Here is a 23,917-nt window from a genome sequence, read left to right as displayed (position 1 = left end):
AGGGTCCTCCAGGAGAGGAAAAATAAATTAATTCTTAAAGGGTTGATTAAACCCTCTTTTGAAGAAGCCTTATCTTCCGCTCCTACTCCTGCCAAAAGAAAGGGCTTGGCTCCGTCCAGTCCGTCGGATCCGACTCCCAAGAGACCTTGGCAGGCCTCTCCTTCGGCTCCAAAGTCTTGGAGCCGAGGTCGAACAGTCTGCCTCGATGCCAGTATCGACTCCGACTTCGGAGCCGATGGCTGGGGCATCGAGGCGGGTCACCTTCGCCGGCTCCACTGCTCGGAGCCGACAAGGGTCGCCGCCAGACACTTCCTCCTCGGCGCCAAGTCTACCTCGGCACCGGCGGAATCTGGTGTGTGTTTCGGCACCGATTCTCATCGAGTCGCCGAGCCGGTCCCCTAGTCCATTGGGGCCGAGGTAGAGGTCTTCTCGATCCCGTTCCGTTTCCACTCGGTCCCGACAATGTCGGATTGTGATACAGACAGGGTGCTCCAAAGACTTTTCCAGTCCCCAGTCTTCCAAAATTGTTTCGGCTCCGACCCAGTTGGCTTCGGAGCCGATGGCCATGACCCATCCCATTGCTATTCCTCCTCCGACTGCTTGGCTCCGGGAGCAGGTGCTCTTGGAGCCGTGGAGATCTCAGGGTCGGCTCCGACCCTTACTCCAACCCGGGCCTCGGGTCCGAGTTTGGTACGCGGACTTCTTCGGCTGGACCCGAGGGTGATGTTTGGGACCGATGCTCGGTTCGAGCCTCCTCTCGGTGCTGCTGCGGGACTTCCGTCTACTATCATGGCCCCGAGACTGGACGCCCCAGGATTCTGGAGGTCCGGCTTTCAGGGCCATGAGGAGTGCCTTGGCCAAATCCTCTTCGCCATCTCTCCGGTTTTACCAGCACCTTCCCTGGGCGTGGAGACTGGATCTTGGTAGTCCCCTGTCTATGGCCAGTGGAGCCCCGAGGCCTGAGGTTACCCCAGTGGGGTTCCCCTTCCTGAGGGTTTTTCGAGTCCTCCAGAGGAACCCCAAGGAAGAGATCGTGCAAGAGGAAGCACGTGGACTCCCCGAGTCTATCACATCGGACACGGATATGGATGATGCAGAGGGGTCCCTAAGTCGTCCTCGGATGATGTCTCCTTTGCAGACATCTTGAGATCCTTAAACAACGAGGCGGCTGGATGTCCAAACCCCCCTCTGCGGACGAATCAGTGCTCCTCAAGGCCTTTGGGGCTCAGCCCTCCGCCTCCTGGGTGTCTCCGCCTTCGACGAGCTTCTGGATTTAGTTTGTCGGGCGTGGGAACACCCGGATACTGTGGAACCAGTCCCTTCTCGTCCAAACAAATTCTTATCTGCTCCCCCCGAGAAGGAGTTCCTTACCAAGGGCGTGGCTGTAGATGCCATGGTGGTGGCATCTGCTACACAGCAGGACGTGGCAGAGGCTTCAACGCCCATCCATCCTCCTAATAAGGAGTCTAGGAGTATGGATAGGTACGGGAAGCGCACCCTGACTTCAGCGGCCTTTACCTTAAGGTCTCTGAATTATTTGGCACATTTTACTAGGCTTCAGAGGGATCTGGTCAAGGAGTTGTCAGACTCCCTCTCGGTAACCTACCTGAGCAGCTAGCCCAATCCGTTAGCTCTCAGTTGGGTATCCTGACGCCAATTGCTAACTGGTCCATGAGGCTCATATCTTATGCGGCCGTCAAGGGGCGGTAGAGCGGCAGGCACAGGCGTGGCTCACGTGACAGGCCTGGCTCCGCTTGTGTCAGTTTGCGGAGGCCTTCAAGTCTTCCTTCGCCGACGCTCCCTTTGATGGGTCCTCTTTGTTTGGACCCAAGGTGAAAGACACCCTTACCCGCTGTGAGCAAGAGGGAAAACGTTATCTGCCGAGGGGCCCGTTATTCCACTCCTTTCGGCCTACCCCAAGGCCAAAGGAGGGGGAAAATGTGGTTCGAAATCTCGCAAGTTTTTCTCCCAACAGCAGGAAGATTCCCGTCCAGAGGCAGAGGGCGGGAAATTTTTCAGGGAGACGCCGTCCCAGAGGCGGCAGAGGGCCCGCAATTCTGGAGACCGAGTCCTTTCGTGGCTCTTCAGCCTCCCACACGACATGAGGGATTGCCCGGCTGTGCTGCTCCGGAGCCAGTCGGGTGTCGTTTTGCCAAGCACCTAAAAGCCTGGGAGTCAATCACTCAGGACAAATGGGTGCTTCGGATAATTGCCGGAGGTTACATCATCCCATTCAAATACTCACCCCTCCGTCCAAGAAAATCCCGGACCCACCACCCAGTCAAAGGGAAATAGTAGCCAGAAGCTTCAAAGCTGCTACAAAAGGAGTCATCCAACCGGTCCCCACAGACCAAATCGGATTAGAAATTACTCCAGGTTCTTTTAGTGCCAAAAGACAGGGGACCTGAGACCAATATTGATCTCAGCAGACTGAACCTATCCGTTCACAATCCAAATTCGAATGGTCACGTTGCAATCCATTCTCCCGTTGTTGGAGAAGGATGTTTGGATGTGCTCCATAGACCTCAAGGACGCCTATTATCACATACCGATACATCAGGCGTCCAGAAGGTATCTGCGCTTCAGCCTGGGAGCCAGTCATTACCAATTTTGTGCTCTGCCCTTTGGCCTCACCACAGCCCCAGGGTGTTCACCAAGTGTTTGGCAGTAGTGACGGCTCACCTAAGGAGCCTTGGATTCCAAGTGTTTCCCTATCTCGACGACTGGCTCCTGACTGCCACCACCAGGCATCTACTTATGGACAACCTCAAAGCCACCATCATCCTGGGTGTTTCCCTGGGGATTACATTCAATTGGTCAAAGTCTGTCTTGCTGCCCTCTCAGCGCATAAAGTTTATAGGAGCAGAGATAGACTCAAGATTGATGCGTCTTTCTTCCTGCCGAAAGGATCCGAACCTTACAGGGCCAAGTGCAAGCTCTGATCTCGAGATCCAAAGCCCCAGCCAGGATGGTCCTACAGGTTCTAGGCTCAATGTCTGCCACGGTACTTTTAGTTCCTCTAGCAAGGTTACACATGAGGATTCTTCAGTGGCTCTTATCAACTCAATGGACCTTTCAAGATCTCCCACTCAATCATCTCATCATGATTACGGAAATATGCAAAGGGACCTGCTGGTGGCTTCAGACATCCAACCTAGATCAGGGCAAACCCTTTGTTCTCCCCTCCAGCGGTTACCCTGACGACAGATGCCTCCCAGATAGGGTGGGGGCATTGTCTGGGCAGGCTAGTTCAGGGCTCCTGGCTTCCGGAAGCTCTTCTCCACATCAACATGTTGGAGATGAGGGCTGTACTGATCCCTACAAGCCTTACACAAGTTCCTTCCTCAGGGTATCATCGCCATCCACACAGACAACATGTCGGTGGTTTGGTATCTGAACAAACAAGGAGGGACCAGATCGTATCCCTCTGCAGAGAGGCCATGAGAGTGTGGGAATGGGCTGTAGCTACCAACCGCTTCTTGGTAGCGACCCACATCCCGGAAAGTCAAATGTATTGGCGGACAAATTAAGCAGGACAATTCTCTCTCCTCACGAATGGTCTCTAAACCGCAGTAGCAGCCCAGGTTTTCAAAAGATGGGGACGCCGTGCTGCGATCTATTTGCGACTCCACAGAACACCAAGTGCCAAAGATTCTTCTCTTTGATTCCACATCAGGAAGTACCGCCATGGACGCTCTAGCTCAACCCTGGCCAACAGGGTTGCTTTATGCTTTTCCTCCAATCCCACTCCTTCCCAAAGTCATTCAAAAGCTTCCCAGCTAAGGTCTTCAATGATTCTGATTGCCCCATACTGGCCTCGCCAGATATGGTTTCCTTACCTGAAAAAGCATGCAGTGGACGATCCGTGGACCTTAGACCTGATCCCGGATTTGCTAATCCATCAGTCGGGACATTGGCATCAGTCTCTTCAATCTCTGAAATTGACAGCTTGGCTCCTCCACTTCCGACCTTAGTCAGAAGCCACACACTAGACCCGGAAGTTGTTCACATTTTGTCTTACGCCCATAAACCCACCACTAACAAATTGTACCTCAGTAAGTGGAAGAGGTTTGCTATCTGGGCTCAACTCAAGGGCTTAGACCCTATCACTGCTCCTGTCCCAGAAGTTTTGAAATTCTTAACATCCCTATTTAATCAGGGATCTTCTGTCTCAACTATTAAAGTTCAACTAGCTGCTATTTCTAAATTCCATGAATCTACGGATCCTCCTTTGATGAGCAGCAGGCTATGCAAAACATTCATTAAAGGTGCGAGTCTGTTAAGACCACCAGTTTTTCATCCTGCACCTCCGGGATCTTGATTTAGTGCTTCATGATTAACATCTCCCCCTTTTGAACCGGCTGCTACATGCGAATTAAAATATCTGTCATGGAAAACGGCTTTCTTAGTGGCTATTACTTCAGCAAGAAGAGTCTCAGAGCTTCAAGCCCTGTCTATTAAAACACCATATCTGATTTTCCACAAAGATAGAGTATCTCTTAGGCCTAATCCATCCTTTTGTCCCAAAGGTCTGCTCTAGTTTCTGTCTTCAACAATCCCTAGAACTACCAGTTTTCTTTCCAAAATTCTCTAATGAGGCAGAATATACTCTCCATAAATTGGATGTTCACAGGCAATTACGATTCTATTTAGACAGGACCCAGCAACTTCGTAAGTCAGACCAGTTGTTTGTGTCCTTCTCAGATAATAAATTGGGCCAAACCATCACAAAGCTACAATCTCAAAATGGATCAGAGATTGCATAACTCAGGCCTATTCTTCTTCAAATAAGCAACTCGTGATCATCTATCAAAGCTCATTCTACCAGAGCTATGGCTACTTCTATAGCTTTTCATTCCAAGCTTGCTATTTCGAAATTTGTGCTGCTACTTGGTCCAACCCGCACACTTTCATTTCCCACTACAAATTGGATGTGGCATCTAAAGGACGAGCTTCATTTGGTTCCACGGTACTCAGGAGTGTTTTCCAGTGAGCCACCCAGGATTCAGGTGCTAGGGACGCTGTCCCATCATTCAGAATGTAGGCTAGATAGGATCACATAACATCTTTTAGTTATGTACTCACCATAACTTCAGATGTTTGGGATCCATCTCGCCACATTCCTGATACCCACCTCCTTCCCCCTGCCTTGCAGATCAGAAGAGATAGAACGGTTTTGAGCTCCACTGTTTTTATCTTGTTTCATCTGACGATGTTATATAAGCAGGGTATGCATGTGTGCATGTATGCGGACAAACTAGATCTGGGGGACTGTTGGTGGTGCATCCTGGGATATAGTAAGCTCAGCCAATAAGAGACTTCGCTCTTTGGCATAAGCGTGCCGAGTCGGAGCCGAGGGATCGGCTCCGAACCCATCATTCAGAATGTAGGCGAGATGGATCCCAAACATCTGAAGTTATGGTGAGTACATAACTAAAAGTTTTGTGAGGTAGCATCTTATTACTGCAGTTAATATAATTGGAACAGTACTTTAGACAGTCAGTCTGGCTGTATTCTGTATTATGCTAAAATGGCATTCCACATTTTTTTTCTAAATTGTTTGAGCAATAGTCAAACCAGAAATGTGAACAATTGTAGATGGTTAAGGCAGAATTATGAAAAATGACAGTTATTGACTTCTAGAACAAGTTATTCATTTTTCTTGTCAGAAGGATAGAAGTTCAGAACCTCTTACTGTGGTTATGTGTAATGATGTTTTATGGCAAGTACAGTAGGTGTGCTGAAGACATATATCGTTGCATGAGCTTACAATGCTGACGTCCTTGTCTTTTGAAATAATCTAGAACTATAATCTCCTCATTTCATTAATGCATGCTCATGTCAGTTTCTTTTAATATTACAGTTACAACCAAAAAGTCAGGTCGTGTTTCTGAAACCACCACATTACAGCCACTGTTTAACACCACAGGTAAAAATGCCAAGCAAGATTCAAAATGTTCATCTGTTTTTCTAAGTCGTAAAGAAACAGCGCAAGTTGTAAACAAAAGCATATTACTAGTACCTACAGTGACTAGGTCAGAATGGCCATTATAGTATTGTTATTTGACAGTTTATGGCAGAATGCTTCTAGAACTTACTAAGAGCTGAACACCCTGATTTATTTAGGATTTGCCTCTGATAACAGTGTTATTGTATAGTTAACAATAGCATATTGGCAATTAAATATACATCATGCATTTTTATTATTGTATACAGGGTAGGTTCAGCACAAGACAACACAAGCAGCTATCTATGGCCCAGTGCTGGGTAGGGTGCCCATGAATATCATCAAAGAAAAGTCTTCTACATTTTCAATATAATGATGTGACAGCTTCCACTTCTTCTTTTTTTATTAGTTGAAATGTAGAGCCAATGAAAGAGAAAGCTTGTCATGGTCAAATCAAACCAATAAGCAGACAAGCCACCAGTCTTAGACAAGCACTGTGTTTTGGAATTACAGACACTGCACAGTGCTGTAGACATTACCATACATAGTTGCATGGATTTGGTAAGTTACTACTGGGAAGTGTACTATTTTGTGTGGATGCGAGTGTGTGTGTGAGTGTGCATACAGTAAGAGGGCACACATGCATGTGTATGCTCGTGTGTGTGTGTGTGTGTGTGTGTGTGTGTGTGTGTGTGTGTGTGTGTGTGTGTGTGTGTGTGTGTGTGTGTGTGTATGAGAGAGAGAGAGAGAGAGGCAGAAATAACCCCCCTTTACAGACCTTTATCTGGTAAACCATTTTGACATAGTCAATGTGATTCATTAGCAACTTGCGGTCCTTGTTTAGAAAATGCAGATTGATGCAAAACTTGGTCTCTTAAATTTTTAAATGAGTTAGGCTTGCCTGCCTCTCCTCTGAAACTGGCTTTCCCTAAAACTTAAGATTTTGCCTCATATTTTTGCTATCCCTAAGTTTTTTTTCTTGTATACATATAGTTATTTTTATTTTCTTGTGAAGAGTTAAGGACTTTGTAATCAGACAATAATGCAAGATATTTACATTTTATTGCTCTTGCTGTTGAGGAAATGCATGTTGATGGAAAACCTCTTATTCTTTTAATGGTGCAAGTGATTAGAGTTGTCTGCCAGGTATCTGTCCCTGTCTTTTATCAACATTTCCAATATTGTGTCACATTTTTGTTAACTGATGTAAAGTTTTTTTTTCTGGTAAATTGCTGAGGATTACATTTAGACAATAATACCAGAAATTGGTGTTTGATAGTTCAGCTAAAAATGCATGTATGTGTTAGACTTGTTTTTCTTTTGGCTTTGTAAGTGAATTAGTGAACTTTTTGTAGTCAAAAGTGCAGGGATTGAATTCTTTCACCTCCATGTGTCTGTGTTGTGACTTGACTGTGCTCAACTATGGGAAATATTAACCATAATCACAGTTTGCTTTATGATGTTATATGAGTCTGTGAGGAACGCAGATAGAAGTAATGGTTCAGGCTGATGTCTGTATCACTGCTGTTATTTTCACAAGCTTATGTCTGCCATGCAGCAGCTTATTCTTGTGACACTGGAATGTAGAACTACTTCTTTTAAGTGTAATAGGTTCATAGGTTCATAGGTTGGTACTAGGCTATCAGCCCTAGGGCCTATACAAGCCTAGCCATAACAATTCCCTGGCTATTTCTTCCCACATTATTTACTTTCCTGGACCCCTGTCTAGCAGGGTGACTGACGTGATCCCTGGGGTGAATTTCTTTCTCCCATCCAATCAAGGTTCCTCTTGGAGAGGTCCAAAGAGGCACTCTGCTTGACATGTATGGGCAATCTATTCCAGAGTCTGGGGAGTCTCTGGGTCAGGTACCTATCCCTCCAGCATGTTTTGTTTATTGTGATGACAAGGTTTAGATCCCTGGAGCGTGTAGCTCTGAGGGATTGGGATTTCTTTAAGTGTAGCATGTCCAACAGCTCTGGGTTTGACATGGCCTTGTATGTTAAGCAGAGATCAGTTTTGGGAGGTAGCATCTTATTACTGCAGGTAATATAATTGGAACAGTACTTTAGACAGTCAGTCTAGCTGTATTCTGTATTATGCTAAAGTGGCATTCCACATTTTTTTTCTAAATTGTTTGAGCAATAGTCAAACCAGAAATGTGAACAATTGTAGATGGTTAAGGCAGAATTATGAAAAATGACAGTTATTGACTTCTATATATAGAACAAGTTATTCATTTTTCTTGTCAGAAGGATAGAAGTTCAGAACCTCTTACTGTGGTTATGTGCAATGATCTTTTATGGCAAGTACAGTAGGTGTGCTGAAGACATATATCGTTGCATGAGCTTAAAATGCTAACGTCCTTGTCTTTTGAAATAATCTAGAACTATAATCTCCTCATTTCATTAATGCATGCTCATGTGAGTTTCTTTTAATATTACAGTTACAACCAAAAAGTCAGGTTGTGTTTATGAAATCACCACATTACAGCCACTGTTTAAAACCACAGGTAAAAATGCTAAGCAAGATTCAAATTTTTCGTCTGTTTTTCTAAGTCGTAAAGAAACAGCGCAAGTTGTAAACAAAAGCACATTACTAGTACCTACAGTGACTAGGTCAGAATGGCCATTATAGTATTGTTATTTGACAGTTTATGGCAGAATGCTTCTAGAACTTACTAAGAGCTGAACACCCTGATTTATTTAGGATTTGCCTCTGATGACAATGCTATTGTATAGTTAACAATAGCATATTGGCAATTAAATATACATCATGCATTTTTATTATTGTATACAGCGTAGGTGCAGCACAAGACAACACAAGCAGCTATCTATGGCCCAGTGCTGGGTAGGGGGCCCATGAATATCATCAAAGAAAAGTCTTCTACATTTTCAATATAATGATGTGACAGCTCCCACTTCTTCTTTTTTTATTAGTTGAAATGTAGAGCCAATGAAAGAGAAAGCTTGTCCTGGTCAAATCAAACCAATAAGCAGACAAGCCACCAGTCTTAGACAAGCACTGTGTTTTGGAATTACAGACACTGCACAGTGCTGTAGACATTACCATACATAGTTGCATGGATTTGGTAAGTTACTACTGGGGAGTGTACTATTTTGTGTGGATGCGAGTGTGTGTGTGAGTGTGCATACAGTAAGAGGGCACACATGCATGTGCATGTGTATGTTCTTGTGTGTGTGTGTGTGTGTGTGTGTGTGTGTATATGTATGTGTGTGTGAGAGAGAGAGAGAGGCAGAAATAACCCCCCTTTACAGACCTTTATCTGGTAAACCATTTTGACATAGTCAATGTCATTCATTAGCAACTTGCAGTTCATGTTTAGAAAATGCAGATTGATGCAAAACTTGGTCTCTTAAATTTTTAAATGAGTTAGGCTTGCCTGCCTCTCCTCTGAAACTGGCTTTTCCTAAAACTTAAGATTTTGCCTCATATTTTTGCTATCCCTAAGTTTTTTTTTCTTGTATATAGTTATTTTATTTTCTTGTGAATAGTTAAGGACTTTGTAATCAGTCAATAATGCAAGATATTTACATTTTATTGCTCTTGCTGTTGAGGAAATGCATGTTGATGGAAAACCTCTTATTCTTTTAATGGTGCAAGTGATTAGAACTGTCTGTCAGGTATCTGTCCCTTTCTTTTATCAACATTTCCAATATTGTATCACATTTTTGTTAACTGATGTAAAGTTTTTTTTTTCTGGTAAATTGCTAAGGATTACATTTAGACAATAATACCAGAAATTGGTGTTTGATAGTTCAGCTAAAAATGCACGTATGTGTTAGACTTGTTTTTCTTTTGGCTTTGTAAGTGAATTAATGAACTTTTTGTAGTCAAAAGTGCAGGGATTGAAATATTTCACCTCCGTGTGTCTGTGTTGTGACTTGACTGTGCTCAGCTATGGGAAATATTAACCATAATCACAATTTGCTTTATGATGTTATATGACTTTGTGAGGAACACAGAGAGAAATAGTGGTTCAGGTAGATGTGCATATCAATGCTATTGCTTTCACAAGCTTATAATGTCTGTCATGCAACAGCTTATTTATGTGACACTGCAAAGTAGAACTACTGCTTTTAAGTGTAACCTAGCCAGTTCATTATTTTAAACATCAGTGTTGGTAGATAGCTTCTTAATACTGCAGTTAACAGAATTGAAACAATACTTTCACTAGACAGTCTTGCTTTACTCTGCAGTATGCTCAAATGGCATTGCACATTTTTTTCTAAATTGTATAAACAATTGTCTAAATAGAGATATGAAACATTATAGATGGTTAAGTCAGAGTTTGAGATAATATGACAGTTAATGACTTCCACAGATACAAAGGTTTTTCAGTTCTCTTTTCAGAAGGACAGAAGTTCAAAAGCTCTTACCTGTAGTTATGTGTAATGATGTTTTATGGCAAATACAGTACCTCTGCTGAAGATATATATAGTTTTTCAAGCTCACAATGCTGTGGTTTTGTCTTTTAAAATAATCTAGAATTTATAATCAGCTCATTTAATTAATGCATGCTCATATCAGTTTCTTCTAATTTTACAGTTACAACCAAAAAGTCAAGTCATGTTTCTGAAGCCACCACATTACAGCCAGTACTTAAAACCACAGGTAAAGTGCTAAGCAAGTTTAAAAATACTAGTCTTTATTTCTAAGTCATAATGAAACAGGGCAAGTTGAAAAGAAAAGCACAGAACTAGTACCCTCTGTGAGTGGGTCAGAGTGTTATTATGATATTGTCATTTGACATTTTGTGGCAGAAGACTTGTAGAACATATGTAGGGCTGCACAGCCTGATTTATTTCATATTTACCTCTGATGACAAGCTATTGTAAAGCTAACAATACCATATTGCAAACAAATATGCATCTTACTTTTCTATTCCAATATATCGGGCCAGATTCAGCACAAGACAACACAGGCAGCTGCCTCGGGCCCAGTTCAGGAAAAGGGGCTATACATGTCAAGAAAGGTCTTTGGCATTTTCAGTGTATTGACTTGTGACAGCTCCAATTTATTCTCTTTTATTAGCTGAAATGTAGAGCCAATGAAAGAGAAAGCTTGTTCTGGTCAAACCAGACCAATAAGCAGACAAGCCACCATTCTCAGACAAGCACTGTGTTTTGTAATTGCAGATACTGTACAGTGCTGTAGAGATTTCCATATGTAATGTGTGTGGATCTAGTAATCTACTGCTATACAGTATACTGTTTTGTGTGCATGCGAGTGTGTGTTAGCATGCATGAATAAGAGGGCACACATGCATGTGCATGTGTATGTGCTTGTGTGTGTGAGAGATTACCCCCTTTACAAAGCTTTATTTGGTAAATCTTTTTGACATAGTCAGACAGTGTCATTCATTAGTGACTTGCAGTTTTTGTTTAGTAAATACATTTGATGCAATACTTGTTATCTTAACTTTTTAAATTAATTAGGCTTGCCTGCCCCTGCTCTGAAACTGGCTTTGCCGTAGACTTATGATTTTGCCTAATATTTTTGCTATCCTTCAGTTTTCTTCCTTTTATTTATTTATTTATTTATTTATTTTTATCTTCTTGTAAATAGCTAAGGACTTTATAGTTTGTCAGTAGTGCCAGACATTTGGATTTTATTGCTCTTATTGTTCAGAAAATGCATGCTTATAGCAAACTTCTTATTCTGTAACTGGTACAGGTGAGTAGAGCTGTCTGCCCATTATCTGCACCTGGCTTTTGCTGAACATTTCTAATATTGCCTCATATTTTTCTTAACAAATATAAAACCTTTTTTTTCTTTGTAAATTTCTGAGGATTAAAGTTAATCACCTATGTCTGTAATGGACACTGGCAACCTGTAAATGGTTCATCTTCCAGGCCCATGCTTACACTTATCAAGGGTATCAGAACTTGCCAGAGATTTGGGATGCATGGCTAGGCTTAAAAAGGCCCTTGTGGTCTTTAGCCTAGTAAGCACCTATGAACCTGTCAATAATACCAGTAAATGGAGTTTGATAGTTCTGCTAAAAAATGCATGTATATGTTGCACTTTTTTCTTTTAACTTTTTAAGTGAATTAGAGTGCTTTCTGTAGTCAAAATATCAGGGATTCATTTCTTTCACCTCCATGTGTCTGTGTTGTGACTTTGAACAAGTTACTTATTAGAAAGCCTACTGTAAACTATGTTATATAAAACTGATATGACTTTGTTGGGGAAAGATGTTTTGTGAATTATAGGGAAAAGTCCCATTGACATTGACACTTACTTGTTGCTATATAGAGCAGCACTAAACTAAGTCTTAATGAGCAGGTAAGAAATAATTTTAAATGTTTTATGCTAGCAGTGATAAAATTGGTAAGAGTTCAAGATTTAAACACATGTTCGTGCATTTCCCACCATATTGACACTAATGCCAAAATGTAGATTTATACGTATCATGTCTGAGACTGATGTTTATCTTACTATTCCCTTTTCCTCCAGGTATGACGATCTGAGAGTTGGTGCATATCTTTATCTCTCTCTCTCTCTCTCTCTATATATATATATATGTCTATATATATATATATATATATATATATATATATATATATATATATACATATATATATATATATATATATATATATATATATATATATATATATATATATATATATATATATATATGTATATATATGGGTCCACTTCAAAATACTGACTTTCAAAATACCCAAACTCAAAATAATGGGACCAAAATCTCTAAACCTCAAAATACTGAAACTCAAGATATCGAAAAAAAAGAGTACAGCAACACAACTATATTGCATCAGAACTACATACAGAAACATATTACTCTTCTGCAAGTATAGGCAGGGGGGCAAGCTCCCCTGCACCCCCTACTACTTAAATATATCAACTCCAAGATTGCACTTCACTACACTAAAGTGCAATCTTGGAGTTGATATATTTAAGTAGCGGGGTGGGTTGGGGTGGGGGGCAACTCGCCCCGGGGTGGTGCAGGGGGGCTTGTCCCCATGATTATACTTAGAGAAGACTAATATGGTTTGTGTTTTATTTGTTTCAGTATGCACTTGTGCTGGAAAATAAGTGGTTGTATCCTGTGTGTTTTCAGTATTTTGAGTTTTGAGTATTTTGAGCTTTAGAGATGTTGGTCTCAGTATTTTGAGTTTAGCTATTTTGAAAGTCATTCTTTTGAAGTGGACCCATATATATTTATATATATATATATATATATATATATATATATATATGTGTGTGTGTGTGTGTGTGTGTGTGTGTGTGTATATATATATATATATATATATATATATATATATATATATATATATATATATTTATGTATGTATGTATGTATAAATTTGGGGTGTGCAGTGATCTTATCCTTTACATTGTGTGTGCAAAGATGACTGCCCCTATGCAAATAAAACCTTTAATGGAGAATCTCAATTTTTGACATTTGCTGTTCTATTGCATTTCCATAGTTTTTTGTAATTCAGTGGCTTGCAGTTATGAGTTCTGGAATTGCAGCTGGTAGCTGCTAAAATCATTATTATGTAATGTCCCTACATTTAAGTTTTCATTTTGTTTCATCTGGATGCCACATAATATAATTATACTTAAGTAAGAATTTTCTGTGCTCAGCTATGGGATATATTAACCATAATCACAGTTTGCTTTATGATGTTATATGAGTCTGTGAGGAACGCAGATAGAAGTAGTGGTTCAGGCTGATGTCTGTATCACTGATGTTATTTTCACAAGATTATGTCTGCCATGCAGCAGCTTATTCTTGTGACACTGGAATGTAGAACTACTGCTTTTAAGTTTAATCTGGCTAATTCATATTTTAAACATCAGTTTTGGGAGGTAGCATCTTATTACTGCAGTTAATATAATTGGAACAATACTTTAGACAGTCAGTCTGGCTGTGTTCTGTATTATGCTAAAATGGCATTCCACATTTTTTTTCTAAATTGTTTGAGCAATAGTCAAACCAGAAATGTGAAAAATTGTAGATGGTTAAGGCAGAATTATGAACAATGACAGTTATTGACCTCTATATATAGAACAAGTTATTCATTTTTCTTGTCAGAAGGATAGAAGTTCAGAACCTGTTACTGTGGTTATGTGTAATGATGTTTTATGGCAAGTACAGTAGATGTGCTGAAGACATATATTGTTGCATGTGCTTACAATGCTGACGTCCTTGTCTTTTGAAATAATCTAGAACTATAATCTCCTCATTTCATTAATGCATGCTCATGTCAGTTTCTTTTAATATTACAGTTACAACCAAAAAGTCAGGTCGTATTTCTGAAGCCAGCACATTACAGCCACTGTTTAACACCACAGGTAAAAATGCTAAGCAAGATTCAAAATTTTCGCCTTTTTTTCTAAGCCGTAAAGAAACAGTGCAAGTGTTAAACAAAAGCACATTACTAGTACCTACAGTGACTGGGTCAGAATGGCCATTATAGTATTGTTATTTGACAGTTTATGGCAGAATGCTTCTATAACTTACTAAGAGCTGAACACCCTGATTTATTTAGGATTTGCCTCTGATGACAATGCTATTGTATAGTTAACAATAGCATATTGACAATTAAATATACATCATGCATTTTTATTACTGTATACAGGATAGATTCAGCACAAGACAACACAAGCAGCTATCTATGGCCCAGTGCTGGGTAGGTGGCCCATGAATATCATCAAAAAAAGTCTTCTACATTTTCAGTATAATGACCTGTGACAGCTCCCACTTCTTCTTTTTTTATTAGTTGAAATGTAGAGCCAATGGAAGAGAAAGTTTGTCATGGTCAAATCAAACTAATAAGCAGACAAGCCACCAGTCTTAGACAAGCACTGTGTTTTGGAATTACAGTCACTGCACAGTGCTGTAGACATTACCATACCTAGTTGCATGGATTTGGTAAGTTACTACTGGGAAGTGTACTATTTTGTGTGGAGGCGAGTGTGTGTGTGAGTGTGCATATAGTAAGAGGGCACACATGCATGTGCATGTGTATGTGCTTGTGTGTGTGTGTGTGTGTGTGTGTGTGTGAGAGAGAGAGAGAGGCAGAAATAACCCCCCCTTTACAGGCCTTTATCTGGTAAACCATTTTGACATAGTCAATGTCATTTATTAGCAACTTGCGATTCTTGTTTAGGAAATGCAGATTGATGCAAAACTTGGTCTCTTAAATTTTTAAATGAGTTAGGTTTGCTTGCCTCTCTTCTGAAACTGGCTTTCCCTAAAACTTAAGATTTTGTCTCATATTTTTGCTATCCCTCAGTTTTTTTTTTCTTGTATACATATAGTTATTTTTATTTTCTTGTGAATAGTTAAGGACTTTGTAATCAGTCAATAATGCAAGATATTTACATTTTGTTGCTCTTACTGTTGAAGAAATGCATGTTGATGGAAAACCTCTTACTCTTTTAATGGTGCAATTGATTAGAGTTGTCTGCCAGGTATCTATCCCTGTCTTTTATCAACATTTCCAATATTGTGTCACATTTTTGTTAACTGATGTAAAGTTTTTTTTTCTGGTAAATTGCTGAGGATTACATTTAGACAATAATACCAGAAATTGGTGTTTGATAGTTCAGCTAAACATGCATGTATGTGTTAGACTTGTTCTTTTGGCTTTGTAAGTGAATTAGTGAACTTTTTGTAGTCAAAAGTGCAGGGATTGAATTCTTTCACCTCCATATGTCTGTGTTGTGACTTGACTGTGCCCAACTATGGGAAATATTAACCATAATCACAGTTTGCTTTATGATGTTATATGAGTCTGTGAGGAACGCAGATAAAAGTAGTGGTTCAGGCTGATGTCTGTATCACTACTGTTATTTTCACAAGCTTATGTCTGCCATGCAGCAGCTTATTCTTGTGACACTGGAATGTAGAACTACTTCTTTTAAGTGTAATCTGGCTAATTCATATTTTAAACATCAGTTTTGTGAGGTAGCATCTTATTACTGCAGTTAATATAATTGGAACAATACTTTAGACAGTCAGTCTGGCTGTATTCTGTATTATGCTAAAATGGCATTCCACATTTTTTTCTAAATTGTTTGAGCAATAGTCAAACCAGAAATGTGAACAATTGTAGATGGTTAAGGCAGAATTATGAAAAATGACAGTTATTGACTTCTATATATAGAACGAGTTATTCATTTTTCTTGTCAGAAGGATAGAAGTTCAGAACCTCTTACTGTGGTTATGTGTAATGATGTTTTATGGCAAGTACAGTAGGTGTGCTGAAGACATATCTTGTTGCATGAGCTTACAATGCTGACGTCCTTGTTTTTTGAAATAATCTAGAACTATAATCTCCTCATTTCATTAATGCATGCTCATGTCAGTTTCTTTTAATATTACAGTTACAACCAAAAAGTCAGGTTGTGTTTCTGAAACCACCACATTACAGCCACTGTTTAACACCACAGCTAAAAATGCTAAGCAAGATTCAAAATTTTCGTCTGTTTTTCTAAGTCGTAAAGAAACAGCACAAGTTGTAAACAAAAGCATATTACTAGTACCTACAGTGACTAGGTCAGAATGGCCATTATAGTATTGTTATTTGACAGTTTATGGCAGAATGCTTCTAGAACTTACTAAGAGCTGAACACCCTGATTTATTTAGGAGTTGCCTCTGATGGCAATGCTATTGTATAGTTAACAATAGCATATTGACAATTAAATATACATCATGCATTTTTATTACTGTATACAGGATAGATTCAGCACAAGACAACACAAGCAGCTATCTATGGCCCAGTGCTGGGTAGGTGGCCCATGAATATCATCAAACAAAAGTCTTCTACATTTTCAATATAATGATGTGACAGCTCCCACTTCTTCTTTTTTTATTAGTTGAAATGTAGAGCCAATGAAAGAGAAAGTTTGTCATGGTCAAATCAAACCAATAAGCAGACAAGCCACCAGTCTTAGACAAGCACTGTGTTTTGGAATTACAGACACTGCACAGTGCTTTAGACATTACCATACATAGTTGCATGGATTTGGTAAGTTACTACTGGGAAGTGGACTATTTTGTGTGGAGGCGAGTGTGTGTGTGAGTGTGCATACAGTAAGAGGGCACACATGCATGTGTGTGTGTGTGTGTGTGTGTGTGTGTGTGTGTGTGTGTGTGTGTGTGTGTGTGTGTGTGAGAGAGAGAGAGGCAGAAATAACCCCCCCCTTTACAGACCTTTATCTGGTAAACCATTTTGACATAGTCAATGTCATTCATTAACAACTTGCGATTCTTGTTTAGGAATGGCAGATTGATGCAAAACTTGGTTTCTTAAATTTTTAAATGAGTTAGGTTTGCCTGCCTCTCCTCTGAAACTGGCTTTCCCTAAAACTTAAGATTTTGTCTCATATTTTTGCTATCCCTCAGTTTTTTTCTTGTATACATATAGTTATTTTTATTTTCTTGTGAATAGTTAAGGACTTTGTAATCAGTCAATAATGCAAGATATTTACATTTTATTGCTCTTACTGTTGAGGAAATGCATGTTGATGGAAAACCTCTTACTCTTTTAATGGTGCAATTGATTAGAGTTGTCTGCCAGGTATCTATCCCTGTCTTTTATCAACATTTCCAATATTGTATCACATTTTTGTTAACTGATGTAAAGTTTTTTTTTTCTGGTAAATTGCTAAGGATTACATTTAGACTATAATACCAGAAATTGGTGTTTGATAGTTCAGCTAAAAATGCATGTATGTGTTAGACTTGTTTTTCTTTTGGCTTTGTAAGTGAATTAGTGAACTTTTTGTAGTCAAAAGTGCAGGGATTGAATTCTTTCACCTCCGTGTGTCTGTGTTGTGACTTGACTGTGCTCAGCTATGGGAAATATTAACCATAATCCCAATTTGCTTTATGATGTTATATGACTTTGTGAGGAACAGAGAGAGAAATAGTGGTTCAGGTAGATGTGCATATCAATGCTATTGCTTTCACAAGCTTATAATGTCTGTCATGCAACAGCTTATTTATGTGACACTGCAAAGTAGAACTACTGCTTTTAAGTGTAACCTAGCCAGTTCATTATTTTAAACATCAGTGTTGGGAGATAGCTTCTTAAAACTGCAGTTAACAGAATTGAAACAATACTTTCACTAGACAGTCTTGCTTTACTCTGCAGTATGCTCAAATGGCATTCCACGTTTTTTTCGAAATTGTGTAAACAATTGTCTAACCAGAGATATGAAACATTATAGATGGTTAAGTCAGAGTTTGAGATAGGATGACAGTTAATGACTTCAACAGATACAAAGGTTTGTCAGTTCTCTTTTCAGAAGGACAGAAGTTCAAAAGCTCTTACCTGTAGTTATGTGTAATGATGTTTTATGGCAAATACAGTACCTCTGCTGAAGATATATATAGTTTTTCAAGCTCACAATGCTGTGGTCTTGTCTTTTAAAGTAATCTAGAATTTATAATCAGCTCATTTAATTAATGCATGCTCATGTCAGTTTCTTCTAATATTACAGTTACAGCCAAAAAGTCAAGTCATGTTTCTGAAGCCACCGCTTTACAGCCAGTACTTAAAACCACAGGTAAAGTGCTAAGCAAGTTTAAAAATACTAGTCTTTATTTCTAAGTCATAATGAAACAGAGCAAGTTGTAAAGAAAAGCACAGAACTAGTACCCTCATTGAGTGGGTCAGAGTTGCATTATGATATTGTCATGTGGCATTTTGTGGCAGAAGACTTGTAGAACATATGTAGGGCTGCACAGCCTGATTTATTTCATATTTACCTCTGATGACAAGCCTATTGTATAGCTAACAATACCATATTGCAAATAAATATGCATCTTACTTTTCTATTCCAATATATTGGGCCAGATTCAGCACAAGACAACACAGGCAACTGCCTCGGGCCCAGTTCTGGAAAAGGGGCCATACATGTCAAGAAAGGTATTTGGCATTTTCAGTGTATTGACTTGTGACAGCTCCAATTTTTCTCTTTTATTAGCTGAAATGTAGAGCCAATGAAAGAGAAAGGTTGTTCTGGTCAAACCAGACCAATAAGTAGACAAGCCACCATTCTCGGACAAACACTGTGTTTTGTAATTGCAGATACTCTACAGTGCTGTAGAGATTTCCATATGTAATGTGTGTGGATCTGGTGATCTACTACTATACAGTGTACTGTTTTGTGTGCATGCGAGTGTGTGTTAGCATGCATGAATAAGAGGGCACACATGCATGTGCATGTGTATGTGCTTGTGTGTGAGTGAGATTACCCCCTTTACAAAGCTTTATTTGGTAAATCATTTTGACATAGTCAGACAGTGTCATTCATTAGCGACTTGCAGTTTTTGTTTAGAAAATACATTTGATGCAATACTTGTTGTTATCTTAACTTTTTAAATTAATTAGGCTTGCCTGCCCCTGCTCTGAAACTGGCTTTGCCATAGACTTATGATTTTGCCTAATATTTTTGCTATCCTTCAGTTTTCTTCCTTCCTTTTATTTATTTATTTATTTATTTATTTTTATTTTCTTGTAAATAGCTAAGGACTTTATAGTTTGTCAGTAGTGCCAGACATTTGGATTTTATTGCTCTTATTGTTCAGAAAATGCGTGCTTATAGAAAACTTCTTATTCTGTAAATGGTACAGGTGAGTAGAGCTGTCTGCCCATTATCTGCACCTGGCTTTTGCTGAACATTTCTAATATTGCCTCATATTTTTCTTAACAAATATAAAACCTTGTTTTCTTTGTAAATTGCTGAGGATTAAAGTTAATCACCTATGTCTCTATTGGACACTGGCAACCTGTAAATGGTTCATCTTCCAGGCCCATGCTTACACTTATCAAGGGTATCAGAACTTGCCAGAGATTTGGGATGCATGGCTAGGCTTTAAAAGGCCCTTGTGGTACCGAAAGGTTTACAAATCTGTCAATATCCAACAGGTCTCATTCCGTATTCTCAATTCCACCTGGACTTTGTCAAATTGTTTAACAAACAGGGTCTAGAGAAAGCAAACTATAGTCTAATGGTTGAAGAACTCAAGGACAATATTACTTTACTGGACACTCAGATTAAAACACACCCTGACTTTTCTAGATACAAATTTGAGTATACACATATATTTCAAACCATTGATTCCTTTATTAATAAGGCAAGAGCAACTAAATGTAAAAAACTGCAGTGTGATCGTCTGCAGTATGAGCAGGGTTTGGCTTATCCACGCCCACCACCAGCTCAACAATAGAGAATGTATGGGAATAGAAAGGAAGGGCAAGGAAATAATAGTGGCAATAGCCTACAAATTGAAAATGTCCAAGATTATGCAAATTCTGACCATTCCGGTCAAAACATGGAATCCAACAATGCCATACAGGGGGCATGTTTTAATAATGCACAACCTACTTCTTCAAACATTGATGACACTAATAATGATGAGGGACCGTGTAGAAGCCAATGTCTTTTTAATCAAACTAAATCAAACCCCCAATATAATAACAATCAGTGGGGTAATAACCAACAGGGTTTTCAGAGGGGGAGAACCCAAAACAAGTGGAACCAGAGGAAGAAACACAACAAATGGAAATAAACTACATGGTTCCGAATAGGACCCCCCCCCCCGATTATTAAGAACACTGAAGGGGATTTTTCTATCTACAATTACTCTTCAGTTTTTGTCCCTGTTGAGTTGGGCAATTTGTTGGCAGAAGGACTTACATTTATTCCTACCAAAAGACTTAATATTACAGACTGTATTTTGGACTTCAAAATGTATGTGAGGAAATTGAACTTGGCAGTTTTATTGGGTAACAGGAGTGGAATAGATAGAAATGAATTCAGAATTTCAAGTACTTACTACCCACCATTACACAATTCTTTGTACATATTTGAAAAAATGTGTGAGCTTGATTTCAGACACATGGATTATTTAAGAAAGAATGATAGAAGTAGGAACAATCTTACAAATGATGAAATTAACTGGATACAATACTTGAAAGAAACTAAGGTCCGTATCATGAAACCAGATAAGGGTGGGGGTCTGGTTTTCATGGACCAAGTTGATTATGAAAATAAAATTGAAATGATATCATCTGAATCCTATAGTAAAGTGTCTATAAATGAATATAATCAAGCAAATAATAGGGTTAAAATTTATATAAATGATTTATTCATTTCACAGAGAATTGATATAGATTTGTATAATTACCTAATTATGCCATCACCCATTGCTCCACTCATATTTGGTGTGCCAAAGATACACAAAAGTTTAAGTGATCCACCTTTTAGACCCATTGTGGATGGTAGGAATAGTGCAACCTATGCATGTGCAAAAGTAGTCGATGGTATTTTAAAGAAATATGTAAGTTCTGAAAAATGTATAAGCAAGGACTCTTGGTCATTTTTAGAAAGAATTAATGAAATAAAATTTGATGAATATAATAACCTACTTACAGTTCATGTAAAAGACCTTTATACCTCTATACCACAAGAACTGGGTATCGAGTGGGTAATATTAAATTTAAAAGAAAAAGGTGCGCCCACATCAGAATTAGTTCTTGTAGAAGAACTGCTCAATATAGTACTAGCACATAACTTTATTATGTATAAGAACAACTTTTTCCATCAAAAAACTGGTGTAGCAATGGGGTCACCTTGCGGGTCAAGTTTTGCAAACTTGGTCATGAATTATTGGGAAAGGTACTATATATTTAGTAGAGAACATATAAATTCCCAAATTGTGTACTACACTCGATACCTACATGATAGCTTTATATTATTAAAGGGAAATCAAAATAAGGCTGAAGACCTTGTTAAGTACCTAAATGAAAGTACGGAATTCCTTGAATTGACATATAATTTTCAAGAAAAACAAATTGCATTTCTTGATGTTCTTTTAACCAAAAACATCACGGATAAAAAATATGAAACAAAAATATATAGAAAAACATCATATTCCAACACCTTCTTACATTATTCAAGTGCCCATCCTATGTTACAAAAAAAGTCCATAGTGAAGGGACAAATGGTAAGGGCAGCTTGAATGATTTCAAGAGAAGAGGATTTTAAAGAAGAATGCAAAAATCTGAGGAATATGTTTCTTAGAAGGGCATACCCAGATATTTTCTTGGATAATATCATAGATGAAATTCAGGAGAAAAGAGGTAGGGGCATCAACACACCAATTGTGAGAGAAACTATAGAAGTAGTTATTTGTGAATCAACATTAAATACACTTGAAGACCACAATAGTCAAACATTGGATGGTACCACTAGTACAATAATTGGGGAGAGAACTTCCTCTTTTGAATATAGCTTTACTTTGACTTTTAACTCTGACTTGTACTTCCTGAAAGGTATTGTTTCAAAAAATTGGTACATTCTGAAGGAAAGTAAAGAATTGATAGAGAAAATAGGAGAAGTGTCTAAATTTTCAGTTAGAAGAGACAAGAATTTTAAACAACAATTAGAAAGTATTAATAATATTAATAACAATACTAATAAATGAGGCATGCACAATGGTGGTGCTTGTTCATACTGTAAACATATTTTAACAGGTAACTCTATAAATATCAACTATTTTGATTTAAAAAGTAAGGGGAAATTCAATTGCAATTCAAAAATGGTAGTGTATTTAGCTAAATGCCAACTTTGCCCATGTGTTTATGTTGGCAAAACTATTCGTAGATAAAGAGATAGAATCTACGGACACATTTATAACATAAACAAAAATAGGCAAGAAAATGCACTAGCTAAACATGTATTTGAATACCCCACACATGTATTTAAATTTTGGATTTTGGATCAATTAATACCTAATATAAGAGGAGGGCCAATTGAAATTGAACTTGATAAATGTGAATTGCTATGGCAGATTAAATTATATGCATATAATTTGCCAGGGCTTAATAATATGTGTTCCATTATGGCTATCCTTAAATTAAAAAGTCTCTGTAGGTAAACTTATATAGGGTGGGACACTGATTACTGTAGTTATTATTGCACATCTTACAATATAGATGTATTTATTTTTATAACATTTATTCATTTTTTATATGAGCATATCATTGTAATATAATATTTACAATAATATGAAATGATTATTTAATGTGTAGTATTTAAAGTTATTAATTTTAAACTTTTTGCATATATGTATTTGTTCAAAGAATCTTTTTTGCTGCTATTTTTTCTGCTGCTATTGTTTCTTTTAAATTAGAACATATATCTAATGTATTTTAAACAGTTTTATGTATAATTAATAGTTTGTTTTAGTACATCTGTTATAAGGGGAATATTGCTTTAATGCTTGATACTACTGTACCAGCTGACTAGATGCATTTTCTATTTAAATTATTTTATTTGACTCTTTACCTTATCTGATGAAGTTCGTTTACCTATCAGACGAAAAGCGCTTCATTGTTTTGGAATAAAAGGATATACCTAACTGTTGCTGGTCATCTTTGTGATTTTACTTTATAATGTTGCATGGATATGTGAGCAAAAGTGTGAGAAGTAGTATCTCAGTCTACTTACTGCATAATTGTTGCTGCAATCAAGTGATCATAATGCCTCTCACGCAGATGCCTATTCATATGATTTCACAATGTAACACAAATATTGTGAACTTGTATTTTTTAATGAACTCCTCTAGTATTTATATTCCAGTGTTGGGAGGTGGTGTCTCATTACCGCAGTAAACAGAAATGGAACAATAGTGACATTACTCAGATAGTCTCACTTTACTCTGTCTTATGAACAAATGGCATTCTACAGTTCTGTTAAAATAATTTTAACAAAGGTCGAAGCAGGGACCTGAAAGTACAGTTGTGTAAGTAAACTTACCATAACAGTAGGTGGTCTGTTGATCACTGCTGCAATAACCTAGGGTATAATTAGATCTGAAGTAGTTACTTCATTTGCTCTGCAACCTGTGGGTATCAGATCCGACTTCGGATCCGAGCCGGCAGCTTTCCAAGAT

The 23,917-nt window shown here is 38.5% G+C and overlaps 1 protein-coding gene across 1 annotated transcript in view; it reads left to right on the top strand.

Moving 5' to 3' along the window:
* The window catches only part of LOC122789845 (V-set and immunoglobulin domain-containing protein 4-like), a 569,118-nt gene that overhangs the window by 360,756 nt on the left and 184,445 nt on the right, over positions 1–23,917 (top strand). The window contains exons 6-9 of the mRNA XM_044057281.1: positions 5,864–5,929; positions 10,515–10,580; positions 14,232–14,297; positions 18,457–18,522. Coding sequence (XP_043913216.1) covers positions 5,864–5,929; positions 10,515–10,580; positions 14,232–14,297; positions 18,457–18,522 — 264 coding nt within the window. The remainder of the gene's footprint in view (positions 1–5,863; positions 5,930–10,514; positions 10,581–14,231; positions 14,298–18,456; positions 18,523–23,917) is intronic.

Source organism: Protopterus annectens, chromosome 15.part0 (assembly GCF_019279795.1).
Source record: "Protopterus annectens isolate FY-2018-M chromosome 15.part0, PAN1.0, whole genome shotgun sequence".
Taxonomy (NCBI): Eukaryota; Metazoa; Chordata; order Ceratodontiformes; family Protopteridae; genus Protopterus; species Protopterus annectens.
The sequence above is the reverse complement of the archived record's forward strand: the minus strand, read 5'-3'. Positions and strand labels throughout refer to the sequence as shown.